Source organism: Filicampus tigris, chromosome 3 (assembly GCF_054856515.1).
Source record: "Filicampus tigris isolate MCC_2025a chromosome 3, RoL_Ftig_1.0, whole genome shotgun sequence".
NCBI lineage: Eukaryota > Metazoa > Chordata > Actinopteri > Syngnathiformes > Syngnathidae > Filicampus > Filicampus tigris.
The window spans coordinates 21,593,968-21,608,952 of NC_141219.1; the positions used below are offsets into that span (position 1 = coordinate 21,593,968).

The window sequence follows — 14,985 nt, forward strand, 5'->3', positions numbered from 1 at the left end:
AAGTATTATCTTCCCATTTAAAATACACATTACACATTTTTTGTGGTGGGGGGTTAATACGAGCGTGGCCACGGAATGAATTAAACTCATCTCAAGGCACCGCCATAGCAATGGGACTGTTTCTTTAACGCTCACAGGGCATTTCTGTCCTCTAATTTGTTGGTCAGAACAAAAGCTGTCACAGCCGGCTTCGATAGATTAAACTATGAACAGGTCACCGCTCAATCATAGGGAACATATACACAGACAAGCATTTCCATTCACACCATGATTGGGTGGAAACTGAGCCCACGCCGCCTGCTCGGAAGGCAGGTGAGTGAACCACTATGCCGTCAGTGACGCAAAAAAGCACGTTCTGTTTTTACTGGATCTGACCGTACTACAAGGTATGTGATGGACATCCTGGGGTTTCCTGCTTCAATACACCAACCAATCCCAATGAAAAACAAATGTTTCCAGAATGGATCCCTGAAGTTACAGTATATCAAGAACACGTGATATCACACCATGAATTCAATCCAACAGGTAATTCTGAACCGTTTGGCAGACTTCAGGCTGAAATCAACATCTGCGATTATTTACCAGTGGCTCATGAGGCAATCAATCATCAGTCACTTTGTGTATTTCAAGCACTCTGCTGCATTACCTCATATTCTGCATGGAAAAAAAACATTGTTATACTCCCTGACTGTCTGCATAGAGATAGCTTATGATTGATAGCGTGTTCGTGTTCATTTGTGAGACCACATAGATTTCCTTACAACGTCCATTTCTGGCTGCTGTCAACCAGTGTGACAAAATGGTGGTGTATGCACCATAAAAAGGAAACAGCTAGAGATGGGCACTTTACCCTATTTTGCCGGTCACCCTTCCATCATCATCCCTCTGTCCTTATTCATAAAAATAACTGTCCTCCGATCCCGTCCGTCCTCAAACTTTTCAAGCACTTCCGTCCTTACATTCTGTCAGTCTGTCCCCCGCCCCCCAAAAAAGCATCCATGCTTAACGTCTTGGGAGAGATGATAACAGCAGATGTTTCAGAATTCATAAACATTATTTAAAACTCATTAGTTGGCTAATTTCCTATTCACATTCACTTACAGGGTGGGAGTATCGGGAGTGGATTGAATTGTTTACAACTGTTTAAGTATCAACCAAGATAGCATTAAGATGCCAACACAACCACCGTCAGTCAGATTACAGATTACAGAGCCAACCAGGGCAGGAGACATCATAAGAATATTTAAGATTGCATTATAACGCACTACTATTGCGTTTTATTGCAAAACATTTGTGTTTTCAGTTTTTATTGCGTTATTTCACAATAAAAATAATTACTGCAAAATAACGCAATGTTATTTCGGGAGGAAAACAAAGACGTCCACTTCCGGGTTGTAGCTTTAAGTGTACGGCGGCGCTTGCTTGTATGGGCATGAATGAGATGAGAATGAGATTTTTACGGTCTAAAGAAGTCCCACACAAGGACATACTTTGCATGCAAAGGGATTAGGTATGTACTAAATGTCCACAATTAGTTAACAAAACAAAATTGCTATCCACTTTTTTCCTACGACCCAAAGGTTATCCCGGGATCACACATGCAAAACTGGTTGGGCTGCCTGTGGTGTAATCCATGGTATTACATTTGTTGAACCACTAGAGGGCAGACTATGCCTCTGAGTATGCCTGTGAGGCCAGACTATGCCTGTGAGTGTTGTATCACGGAAGATTACAGTGGTCTTTCTTTTTACAAGAACCAAACACAACACGTCAGTGAGTACTTGACCCGGTTATGGACGATTACAGGGATGGACGAAAATCAACTTCAGTCCTTTCTTAGTCCGTCCTTTTTAAAAAAAAAACTTCTCATCCTCCGTCCACAAAATGGGCGTCCATCTGGGACAGAACGGTCCATCCCTGGAACGAAATGCCCTTCTCTGGAAACTGCTGTTTTGTTTGCAGTTTATGAAAGCCCTTATTTTATATCAGTGTGTTCTTGGGATAGTTTAGTAGGAAACCGAATAGAAAGGTAATCTTTAATCTGCATGTTTTTCCTATCCTCGAGTGGAGGGGTTGCATTGGGGTGAACATTTTCCAGTAAGTTTCTGGTAAATATTTGGAAGTGAAAACTGGTAAGTCAAGGTACCACTGCATGAATTCTGGTTGTTTTGATCAGGATTCTAGAAAAATACATTTCCCCAACTATATTTAAGACCTGTTAAGGGCCTGAGAAAGCTTGTACCAACCACCACTACACCCCAAAAAAGTAAGGTTACAGTATTTGTGCCTTTTATTTATTCTGCAAGGATGAGGAAATAGAAGAGATGGAAGTTTGTTCTGACTTGTGCCTTCCTGTGGTGTTTTCTAAAGAGAGATTTCTTATCTTGCGCCCAAAAAGTTACCAGCGTGTTCCCGCTGTATTATGAAGAGAAGCCATTGACTTCAAGTTTCACTTCAGCCTCTAATCTCCGGAAGACATCTGCGAGCATGGGACGGACTATCTAAGAAAATCTTTATGATTCCAACAGGATTGAATGAAAATACCACATAATAATAATAATAATTATTATTATAATAATTCAGCAGTACATAATGGAAGTTGAAAGATGGCCACAGCAACTCACAAAGGTAACTTCCTTTTAGCACTTTCTTTTTGAAGCTGTTGTCTTTTCATCCAAACCGTCACCACGTATACATGACAAAATTGTAGTATTATTAATTAACAATAATAACAGATACATTACAATTTTTTATAAAGCTGTTTTTTGGACAATTTACATGACTTAATCCGCCTACTACCACATCCATGTCGCAATTAGCAAGACAGGCAAAAATATAGATTTTTAAATTTAAGAAAACCCATCATACTCATCGGAGATGCTAATAATTAAATGTAGTAATGTGTGCAGATTGCTAAAAATGTGTTTTGCCGGTTAGAGCTGGCTGTCACAAGTTTAGCTCTGACCAGCCAATTGGAGGACACAAAAATCCTCATTTCACCAAGGTGTCAGCGCTCTGGCCCAGTGAGGATGAAATTGAAATCTAATTAGTTCAAGAAACCGTTCCATTGCTAATTTAGTTAATGTTACAGGGGTCACCACAAGTGATCAAGAAGTCCCTGGGCAGGTTTCATTGACATGGCAACACGTCAAGGCTGAAATTTGATTGGAAAACAGCTACAAGTGCTCACTTACTTACTGGAAGCAGCGAAGCAAAATGCTACGAAATGAAGAGAATAGGTTGTTGGGAATAAATTAATGACATTTTATGGACCAAATATTAGAATTTGTTGAATGTAGTTCAGTGCCCAGCAAAAAAAAGGGCTTTGCTACTGTGCATTATTTGTTTTGAGGCTCTTTGTCCCCATTACGGATTTCTTTACAATCCAAATAAAATAAGGTCACCCTCAAGTTTTAAAAGGCTCATTTGGGAAGAGTTTGTTCTGGAACAAAAACGATGTAACCGTAAAACCCTTTCATTACTGAGAGAGGGCCGCATTTGTGAGGACATACTGGAAAGGGAGAAACACCACATGCAGAATGTTCTTGTTTCTGACAGACATCTGGTAAACTCTATTGGATTTTATTGCGAAACTGTGGTCACCTTTTGGGAATTTATGCGGTTAGGTTCTCCTTGCCGGAATCACCGTCTTTACATATTGGAGGCGTTGAGTGCTTGATTGATAATGGGAGCTGTGTGCCTCTGGCTTGGAACTTGGACTCTGTGTTTTGTTGCTTGTGCGTCAAACAACAGCTCACGTTACCCACCCGTCTTGGAGTTCTCCATCATTCTACCGAGGGGACTTCAACCACAAAACCTGCAGGGTTATGTTTATGAAGAATGGTCACAGCAATTTAAATGTGAGTTTCAGTTTGTCAAAAACATCTTGTTCATAGGTCACAGACTGGTGTGCTTGCTTGTTGGACTGCGGGATCTAAATTCCGCAGTTACATATGAGCATTTATTCCAAAGCATTAATATCTGCTTTAAAGAAGAAGTCAACCCTAACATTTGTTTTCAAGAATATGTTCCATGCAAGCCCACTAGTTGAAACAGGGCATTCTGATAAATATCACATTTGTGGAAAAAATGTTAATCCACTCGTTTTTTAGCCAACTCTGGGGGCAGCCATTTTGTCTTGTCGACTGAAAATGACATCACAACTGCTCACAACGACCAATCACGGCTGACCTGTTTTCTGTATCTGAGCCGTGATTGGTCATTGTGAGCATTTGTGATGTCATTTTCAGTCGACAAAAGCCAAAATGGCCACCCCCAGAGATGGCTAAAAACAAGTGCGTTTTGCTGCTTAACTTATATTACGCAAATGCAAAATTAATCAGAATGAAATGTTTCAACTAGTGGGCCTGCTGGGAACATATTCTTGAAAAAAATACGTTTGGGTTGACTTCCACTTTAAGGGCCGTGGACTAGTACGCACTATCCTCATTAGTAAGACAATTCAGTGCTGTAATGCTCTAATGAATAGGGCACACTAGAACAATTGTCCTACTAGCAATCGTTTTTTGCAAGTGGAGTAGGTCGAAGTTTGTAGACGGAAACCGGTTTGAAATGATAGGCGGACCGGCCTATGGGTGATTACTATTTGTTCCGGATAAATGGAAGGCGGAAGGCTACCCCGGCTGCAGGCGATAAACGGACTGGGGAATTTTAGTAAAATGCCCAGCTCTGCTAGTGAGGACGAATAGCATGACTAGTGCATGGGCCAATACAAAAGTCAAGATATTTAAGATTTAATTGAGTATTAGTAACCAAAAGTGGCACAAGTAGTGGGATGAATGAAGTCTCAAAGTTATTCAAGAGCAAATGATTTGTAATGAGCTTGAATGAAAAACCACAACCTGTTTGGCACAGAAAAAAACAACTCTTTTAAAAGGTAAGTAATTGAAGGACCTCCAAATAAGGATAAAGGCAGTCATCATTTCGTACATAACATTTATTTTATATAAAAGAAAAACGGGTGTAATATTAACAGATATAAACAGGAGTCGTCACTGGAAAACGACGGTATCCAACATGGCAGCGAGGCACTGAACAATGTTAGATGTCATCAACACATCTACGTGCTCCTCCAAGTGCCTCTTGGGATCCTGCAGGAGAGGAAAAGGGAGAAGGAAACATTCATTTTATTTACCACCAATCATTAAGAGTCCGTGTGGCACATTCTGTCTAATGCAATTACTGTACATGACATTCACAGTTTAGTTGAGAGACACCAAGACACTTTCAAATTACACTAATGTACTCGTGTTATCCTGATCACAAACGTGAGGCTTTAGGGTGAAATTTCAAGATTTCAGAAACCATGTTATGCTGGTGTGGTAGCCTGAGAAATTGAAGGACCTTTACCATCTAAATTAACATCATCTTATAAGTCCAATTTGCAGAGCTGGGCAGTCCGTCCCTGGGCCGGACAGGTCTGCGACACATGCCACGCACACTCTTCCCTACTTCCGGAAATTTGCCGTAGCAAACCTGCTGTTGTATAGTGGTTTGCTGGTATGCTTTTATTTTGAAGGCCGTGAAGGAGGGAAAGTGTGCAAAATAAATAAGTAACTTGTTGACTGCGACTTCTGGCCGTCTGTTGAACCCAAATAATTATACAATACGACAAAACCAACCCCGGGGCTTGCAATGGAAGTAAGCACACGCCGTTGGGTAAGTAGTAAAGTACCAGTTTCAAGCGTGTGCACAGCGGGTTTGCATAGTAAATTAGCCAGCTAATGATCCTTAAAAAGCCTCTTCCATTTGTATCTCTCCCGCGGAGGCATCAATCACTGACACTTTTTTTTTCTGGGGGGGGGCGGAACGGGGCGGGGCGTGATAATTTTTATGAATAAGAGCGGGGGGGGGGCGCGGCCGGAAGGGCACCTAGGTCAAGGGTGGAGGGTCGCGGCCGGACCGGCAAAAAAAGGTCAAGTGCCCAGCTCTGCCAATTTGTATCAGACCGACACAGTAATTCCATCTTCTCGAATGGCGTGCAAAGAGTTGATGAAGAACTGTAAATGTTACCTGTTTTCCAACATTCTTGATGGCCAGCTGTTCTGGTGTCATTTTATCCTCCTCTTCGACAGCCTGAGATGGAAACGCAACAGCGACACGAACAACTTGTTGAGCAATGTGTCCGTACTGTATATGTGTCTGTGCTTGTGTGACAATTGGTGAAATTTGCGCTTTGCCTTGATACTAGACAATTTTCCAGTTCATTTTAAGATAATAGAGTAATTGCTTTTGTTTTGAGTGGTCTTGCATCAACGTTCATAATTCATTTCTACTATAAAATCACAGCGTATACGACACTTGACGACTGATCCAGTTTCACGCTTCAAGCGGAACGAAAGGATTGCTACCTTGTTGTAGTTCTTGGCGAGCTCCAGCATTTCCTTGACAATGGTCTCATTGAGTTTGCAGTGCTCGCTGTAATCCTGCAGGGTCAGACCTTCCATCCAACTCTTCTTATGCAAGTTGAGCAGCATCTACAGGACAGTCACTCATGTTTCTCATGTTGCTAGCAAAACATTACTACAGTGAAACCCCACTTGATTGCGGCACATTCATTTTGGTATACTGCAAATTTTGTGTGTTACAACATTTTCTTTTCTATTCTGCAAGTCTAAATTTCGAGTTGTATGCCTTCAGTGTTGTACAAGTTTGTGCCACTGGGCAGCACCAACCTCTGCTAAAGAAAAAAAAAATCAGCATAATTAAGAATGGGAAAATGAGGCAGAGAAGATGCCCAATTGTTGTGACTTTCAGCTTGTCCCACCCAACTCCAGTTACAGTTGTTCACATAGAACAGAAAGAATCTATTCCCGTGAGTAATGCTGCATGCAATAGTTTGAGAAAACTTTAAAAAGTATGTGTTAATAAGTTTCAAACTGTAAAATGATTATGGGGATATAAAACTACAAAAATAGTTGCTTAGATTGTCTCTCTATAGTGCAGATTTTGACTACTTATTGCCAGTGGGTCTGGAACATATCCCAGCAATAAAAGGAGGTTCACTAATAGGAGATTCTTACCTTCTGCTCCAACTCATTTTTCCTGTAATTAATGGTGATGGAGTAGTAGTGTCTGTTGAGTCCGTGAATCAGAGCCTACAATTCGAGAAAACTTGAGATTAATGGATACTGTACGAACAGGAATTCCGGACATCAATATTCTGAGAATCGCGCTTAGACGACGGAATCAATAAAAGTCAGGACTACTGATCCGGCAAACAGTGTTGACTCAGCTGTGCGGGTGCTGGTCATTTATCTTTCTCAATTCTGATGAAACCAATCACACCCACTACATACTGTATTCTATCTGGTTTCATTGGAACAAAAGATTGAAAGTGTCACATTACCTGGATTGAGGGTTTGTTCAGATGCCCCAGATTTGATGTGGTTTGTCTTGGCTCATGACCCAACACCATCATATTGGCATTGATCAGTCTGAAGGCGTCAATGACAACCTGTCGAGGAAACGGCGGAAGGGGAATCAAATCAAAGACATTTTAAAACGAACCACTGATGTTGCATAAATCTCTGAAAATGCACGCCCACCTTTCCTTTGACACTCTGAATGGGATCTACCACCACGGCGACCGCTCTCTCCGACAGCGCCTCAAAGCTCTGCTGCGTGTTGATGTCCACACCGGACAGCCAGCAGCCAAAACCAGGATGGCTGTGATACCAACCCACGACCATCTCGGGCCTGATGAGCAGTCAACAGCAAGGTGTGCAGTTCAATAAATACACTAAGTGAAGCAGTGGACTTCCAATTTTTGCGGGGAATATACTGATAAAAACTTTGTAATATGGAAAGACCACGAAAAAAAAAAAAAAAGATAAAATAGTTTTAATGTTAGTAAAAGACACCAAGTATTCCTCAGCGCCTCCCAATAAAAGGCAGAGCAAACTTGTTTCCTGTTGTTTATCACTCCCACTTGGAGACAACTGAACATTGTATATTTAAACGCCAAACAAAAATCATCATTTTGCCGAACGAATGTCTGCTAGCCTAATGCTTACATAATGCAAAAGTGCCATGGGAGGGCTAACAGAAGGGAGCGAAGATGGGACGGGAATTATCAATCATCTGCTATTTTAACCAACATGGAGCAGCAACACTTACAAAGAGAGTATAGTGAACCCCTGCACATTAGCGATTTGGCATTTATGGATTTGTTTGGGAACCTATCTTCCGTTATCATCTGAAAAACGAATCTTTTTGCGGTTTTTTGGTCAGGTCAACCCAATAAAAGTATTGCTTTGCTGCCATCTTGTGGCATCCTGGTCCCAAAGAACTATGTTGGACAGTTGAGGAGCTTCATTTAAACAAAAGTAATGCTTTGCCACCATCAAGTGACCTGCATGTGTAATTCTAAACATTTTTTTCGGTGGGCGTCGAAGAGACCATCCTTAGGCATTGTCAGTGTACAATGTTTTACCTGCCAGTCTGTTTCAACATGTCCAGCATCTTGGCTTGAAACACAGGGTCCACTGCCTCAACACTCACACCCTGTGAGGCAACACACAGTTTGACACGTTAACATTCTTGGTACATACCACTGAACTTCCAAATTCCAGCATTTATTCAGTATTCTACTAGTGTGCTGATTTATAAATGAAAACATATGTTCAACTTGCTTGATTGCGATCCAGTTGAACATGTATTAGGTACCCTCGATATCCATCTTAAGGTTCGTGTACTAGTATTAGAGGTAAAATCTTAAACCCAAGCCCGAGTCCAAGGCCGACCCGACCCGTTTATTTGCCTCACTTCTAACTTGCAGTTGTCCTACTGATATGCCAAAGTTGTCCGACTAGTGAGGACAAAGAGCATACGAGTACATAACCCTTAAGATGGATATCCATGATGTTGAATAAACACTTTCCATTCATAATTCAGAGCAGTAGTTGGCTTCAGGGCAGGTCATTTGAATATTTATTTAATATTCCACAAGTACACTTGAAGTGTCTCTCAGTAGTGAGGACAAAGTGGATCTAAAATTGGAAACCAAGATATCAAAAAGTTGCTCAAAAAGTTCACCACAGCTTAGCTTCTTCTATTTCTTCTTGCATTGCTACTGCTTCCTTGTTTTTGTACTTTCCAGCAGTTGGATGCCATGTGGTACCAGGCTGCCTCACACAGGTCAGTCTTGGTACTACGACAGATATGCTCGTCTGTGTGATGTGCTGTGTTGGTCATCTGGAGTACACCACTAATAGAGAGCAGTAAGCACACAAATTGTTTTTTGTTTTTTTTCTACCTTTGTCATGTGGGTCCCTCACATTTTAAGAATCGGATGAGGAGTTAAAAATCAGTATGTGTGTAACCCACATTTTGAATTGCTAAATAGTGAGTTGTGTAACTTCATTTGCCACGTAACATATACTTGACACTCCATTGTCTTTAATGTATTTTACTATAGTTGATTTACACTTGATAGTGGTGACAGTTTGACCTGGAAATAATTTTCCCAATTTCCATTATTCCCGTTGTAAATTTTATTTGAAAACTGGAACAAACTGGACACTCAAGTAAGTCATTACAACATTTGTTTTTTTTCTCAGAGTACATGCTTGGAGTGCAGAATCAGAATGTAAATTTTAAAATATGCATACCGTTCCAGACTGGGGCATGGCAAACACATCAATCACTCGCACTGTGTAGTCATCAACAAACTCTCCCAGCATCAATCCCATGACTTCCATTGGTACACCCGCACGGCCATGCTTTAACATCTAACAAGGGAAAAATGACGAGATCATACAAAAGTACAAAGCAATGTTAAAACACATGCAGATATATGGTAAAGCTGAATTATTTAGAAAAATAATGTAATTGCAATTTTTCCTCCCCTCAATATTGTGATTTTATATATGATTATTTTTCAAGGTGCTCTTCCTGTGTATTTTTTTTTAAACAAACAAGAAATAAACTAATATGTATTACAAAAACAATATCATTTATTATACATACATGTTTTGGTCTTATAGGCTAGGCCAGTTTTTCTCAACCTTTATTGAGCCAAGGCACATATTTCACATCAGAAAAAAGGCACACCACTTAGCAAAACGATTGACAAAAGGTGGCGATACAGGGTCATTATGTACCTTGTGTCACCTAGTGGAAGAACATTTTATTGTTTTGCCTGTTACTATACATGGTTGGCATAAATAAATTAACTAATAATTGTCATTGGATAATTTCCCGCGACACCAGTTATTAACTTACAAAAAACACTTTGACTTGCAGTCTTTTAAGCTTTTACCACGACAACTTCACAAACGTCTATCACATACATATACGATTTATAGCCAGTAGCCGCATACAAAAGAGGCCCAAGACAGCATCTGAATAAGGGGGGTAATCCCAAATGTACTGTTGTGTTCACAGTACACTGCATGAAAAAAAAATCTGATACCTGTAGAGTGAGCATAGCCTTAGACATTGTGCAAACACCAGCATACTTACTTAATGTACCAAATAAGCTATATTTTGTTTAAAAATAAGGAGTGTGTCAAATGGGTAAAACAAATCAAAAAGTTTTATTTAATACAATATTTTAGAAAAGGAGATTTTAGAGCTGTAATTTTCATACCATGATACTTTTGTTCATGGTTATCATACAGTCAGAATCTCGGCCCATGGCCACATCCGAGTTAAGAGCATGGTCACAGAACAAATTCTCCTCATAAGTCAAGGTACAACTGTAGTTGGGGTCTACCTTGAGCAGTGCCAGTGATGAAATATAGACTTGCTCTGCTGTGTCCACAGCTGGTGCATCTGTCAGGGGGCCCTGATCAAATAAAGCAGATGGAAAATCAATCGGGGGATTTAACTAAAATGTCGTTAAAAAGTTTTGAGGCATCTATAATTATGTCTTTATAACAATTTCGACTGTGTTACCTGGCCAAGACCTGGCATTCCACCACCAAGCCTCAAGAGACGGTCCATGTCACGATCTGTTGACAATGACGCAAAATGTTAAGCTTGACTTTTACATGATTCAATATAACCACATTAAAAAAATAAATAAATAAAAATGTTTTCACCACTGGTGAAATTAAATACATGATTTGGATTATGCCTATTATGCATATAAACAACATGAGGCAAAACCTCCTATCAGAAAAATGTACTTTTTAGCAAAAATCTAAAAATAAAATAAAATAAAATTGCCATTCTCTTGCAGAATGCTATTTGACAATGTGAAATCTGCCAATCATAAAATCCTACAGATAGGAGAGTTTATTTCAGCCATCACTTTGAGATTTAGCGCTAACATACTTTTGGTGTACAATTAATCAATTAATTGACAACTAATCGATGATCAAATTAATCTATAATTATTTTAGATAATTGATTAATCGTTTTTGAGTGCAGTGGTTGCTCGTTTATCGCAGGGGTTACGTTAAAAAAATAACCCGCAATAAGTTAACATCCGTGAAGTAGAAAACTTTTTTTTCATTATACTGTGTTTTGAAGGTGAAGCGAAGCCAAACATATTATTTCCCCTGAATATGTTCTATGCAGGGCCACTAGTTGAAATACGGCATTCTGATTACTATTGAGTTTGTGGAGGCCCTCTAGTTGAAATACGGCATTCTGATCAATATTGAGTTTGTGGAATATAAATTAAGCAGCAAAATGCTCCCACTTTTATCCATTGCTGGGAGCGGGCATTTTGTCACTTCTGTCAACTGAAGATGACACCGAAGTTGCTCGGGGCTCAGATAACGACCACCACTTTGGAAAACAATGTTTAACATTTTTGCCTATTTTCTGACATGTCACGGACAACCAGTAACTGAATCATAATTAATTTGTTTGAGCGTTTTCTGCGCTGGCCATCTGAAATAATGTCTTCTGTTCTTGAATAAATAGACAGACATTAACAGATGTTTTTGACCAATTCATCGATTAAAATAAATACAAATAATTGACAGATTAATCAATTATTCAAATAATCGTAAATTGCTGCCCTAATGATAAAATTCTAATACTGTTGAATGGATATCAAAAATTAAAGTCAGTAAATCTTACAAGTGTTAGTAGAATGGGCTATCTAGTAGATTAAGGAAGACTTTCAATGTGCAATATTATGACAACAGATTATTCATTAACACTTTCATACACCGCACAAACTGTATGTAATATAAACATTGGATCATTAACTATCACTGTGATCGAACTCCCACTTTGCCGAACTCCCACTTTGGCATAAGTAAACTATGTATTACTACTGCGTAAAAACATTGTTTTTCTTACTTAGGTTAGATTTATATTCATTTTAGTTCCACTTCTCAGTGCTGTTCTATGTAAGTCTCTTTTTCGTGTATTATTAATACAGTAAAAGAGTTTTGTGTGAATTTTGCTGCTTTGTCAAAGTTCTTACCTTCACGGACTAGAGAAAGCAGACATCCACTGTATATGTAGAAGAAAACTTTCACTCTGCGATTGGTTGACCGCTATGATTACTTAGCATTACTTGACTAATTTAGCCGCATCAATGGCTGGACAACCACGCGTTGTACTTGGAACTTTTAGGTCCCAATACAGCTATGTTAAACATTACAATATATTTCATTTGATCGCTCTACCATTCAAGTAACCAGGTATAGCTCCAATTGAGGCTAGCGTCCTGTTAGCATTCCCATGACGCTAGCCTTGTGACAGTGTCATCTTCCAAAAGGCAGCAACAAATTATATACAATAATCCCGCCTCGCCGAGTATCATACATAACCATACAAATGACCACCATTTGGCCTACATTTACGTACCTTTTTTGTTTTCTAGCTTTCGAAGGCTGTTTTAACACGCAAACGTGAATCTTCCAGACTGGCTACCATGAATCAGCCAGAATGAGGTTTAATGTAGAACAACTTCCGTCGCACAATGACGTCACCAACTCCTTAATGTAATTACGGAAGTGAGACACACGAGGACGCTAAATCCACATTAAAGTGTGCAAGGACTGAGCGTAATCATCCATTTTATATACAGTACTGTTTGTTACTCTATATGTGGTCATGCGAGGCCTGGGGGAAGGGTCCAGCTGGCAAAATAATAAAATTTGAATGCTTAAGAGCTGAAGCGCCAATGATATAGTGTTATATTAATTGGGGTCATTCCAGAATTGGAGGCCATTTTCTGCCCCCCTCGGGAAAATTAAAATAATACATGCACAAAATACAGAAACATTTTTTTAAATTAAAAAATATAACTGTAGAAGTAGTAAAAATGATTCCTAAATATAATCTACAACTCCCAAATAGCTCTTGAGTACCCCCTAATATGGCTCCTCCCTTCCCCCAATCACCTTGTTCCTACTCCTTCCTGCTTGATACACAACTAAAATATCAATAGATCAATTAGTATGAAATCACCAATTTATTTTTGCGGGGAGAGGGGGGGTTAGGATTTTGTTTATGTCTTCCTCATGTTTGAAGAATACAATTTCTGTTGAAATTGTGCACGAATGCTGAAAATCTGAAGCTGATCTGAAACGCTTTAGAATTCATTGAATTGTAGAAAATTTGAAATGTAAAATGTGAGAGACTTGAAGTTGGATTTATTTAAATCAGTCTAGAAATGTGGAAGGACAATTTAACTGTGTAAAATAGCTCCAAAATTCATGTGCAATGTTCATGTGAAAAGTGGGGAATTTGGGGAATGCGATGAATTCATGGAATGTGGGAAAAGCGTTCCCAAAGTGTTGTGAATGAGCTGAATATTTGGAATTTGGAACATCTTCATTTAGTAGATATTTCTTGCATGAGAAATGTGGAATTCTGGGAAAAGTAATCATTTATGGAATGTGGAACTTAATTCCTCAGATGTCCAGTTTTTGTTTTGTTTTGTTTTGGGTTTTTTTACTGTTGAAATTTTAATCTTTTTTAATTGGTTGAAGTTTGTGGGTTTGAGGAAGTTTATGGGTTTGGATCCCAGTTTAGGCCTTTCTGTGTGCAGTTTGGATTTTGGGGTCACATTTACATTTACATTTACATTTACATTACATGGGTTCTCTCTGAGTCCCCCGTGACAAACAAGGCTTTACTGTATGACTTTAGATTCCTTGAGTGCTTTTCCAAGTTAAAAGCATTACACTATCCCCAAGGAGTCACAAACCCCACACTAAACCGCAGAACCAGTGAGCTTGTTCAAAAAGCTTCAGTGTTTCCTTTTGTCCTTGCTGAAAAATAACTAGTTCCACAATCCAGCCAGCAGTGGCACTTCACTGCTAAAAAGTCCTACCAGACAGGTCTGCTGGCAAGCTGAGCTCTTGACTGGGACCTACATTCCTCACTTACGCTGCGGATGATGAAAGAGAACAACTAGTCCACATTCCTCAGTCCCTCCCTCTCCACACCCATGGGACCTCCTGCTACCTCAGCACTCAGCCATCCCCGCCAGGATGTGCTTCCCTCACGTACAATTTATTACTTTCAATGGCCATTTGAGCTCCACAATGGGCTAGCATCCTTTGTATTATTATATTATTCATGTAGTCTCTGAAACACGCTGCGGATGTTTCCTTACTGCATGTATAGCTATAATAACACCGTCTTGGCCCAACTAGTAGGCACTAGATGTTAACTAGTAGAACTTGTCACTAGAAGTACTTGTAGCACACAGTTGTCAACCAGTGCAGTTTATATGCCTTGTAATGCATAGTTCTCCTACAAGGCGGCTGAAGTTGTCCTACTGTGAGTACAGAGTGTACAAGTACATGGGCAGGCAGTAAGATGGATATCAAGGACATAGACTAAATGCTCAATTATTATTGAGCAATTATTGGATAGCTTAGTAGTAGTAGTAGTACTGGTAAGACAATTCAATGCACTATTAGACCAGGGCACGCTGGTCGAATAACTGTGCCTAACTGTAAATTTATTTTCCACCACTAGTACTACTTTTGGCCTACAAGTGTGCGTTCAAAACTTACTTTTAAACAACTGTGTGCTAGTAAT

General features: G+C 39.6%; 1 protein-coding gene across 1 annotated transcript; it reads right to left on the minus strand.

The window, feature by feature from the left end:
• Positions 1 to 4,939: 4,939 nt before the first annotated feature.
• On the minus strand, positions 4,940 to 12,942 carry psmd14 (proteasome 26S subunit, non-ATPase 14). The gene is made up of 11 exons (XM_086026888.1): positions 12,796 to 12,942; positions 10,921 to 10,976; positions 10,739 to 10,810; positions 9,633 to 9,752; positions 8,456 to 8,526; positions 7,569 to 7,719; positions 7,370 to 7,477; positions 7,044 to 7,118; positions 6,372 to 6,497; positions 6,034 to 6,096; positions 4,940 to 5,111 (listed from the first exon to the last, which is right to left on the minus strand). The coding sequence occupies exons 2-11, from the start codon at positions 10,966 to 10,968 to the stop codon at positions 5,013 to 5,015; spliced, it is 933 nt and encodes a 310-aa protein (XP_085883014.1). The 5' UTR covers positions 10,969 to 10,976; positions 12,796 to 12,942; the 3' UTR covers positions 4,940 to 5,012.
• Between the last annotated feature and the right edge of the window lie 2,043 nt (positions 12,943 to 14,985).

Excerpts from the sequence above, each read along its gene's own strand:
- psmd14 (XM_086026888.1), bottom strand. The coding sequence starts at position 10,968 with ATGGACCGTCTCTTGAGGCTTGGTGGTGGAATGCCAGGTCTTGGCCAG. Across the intron at positions 7,720-8,455 it reads ATGTTGAAACAGACTGGCAG|GCCCGAGATGGTCGTGGGTT; the intron begins GTAAAACATTGT and ends ACTGCTCATCAG. Across the intron at positions 7,119-7,369 it reads TGAACAAACCCTCAATCCAG|GCTCTGATTCACGGACTCAA; the intron begins GTAATGTGACAC and ends CTCGAATTGTAG.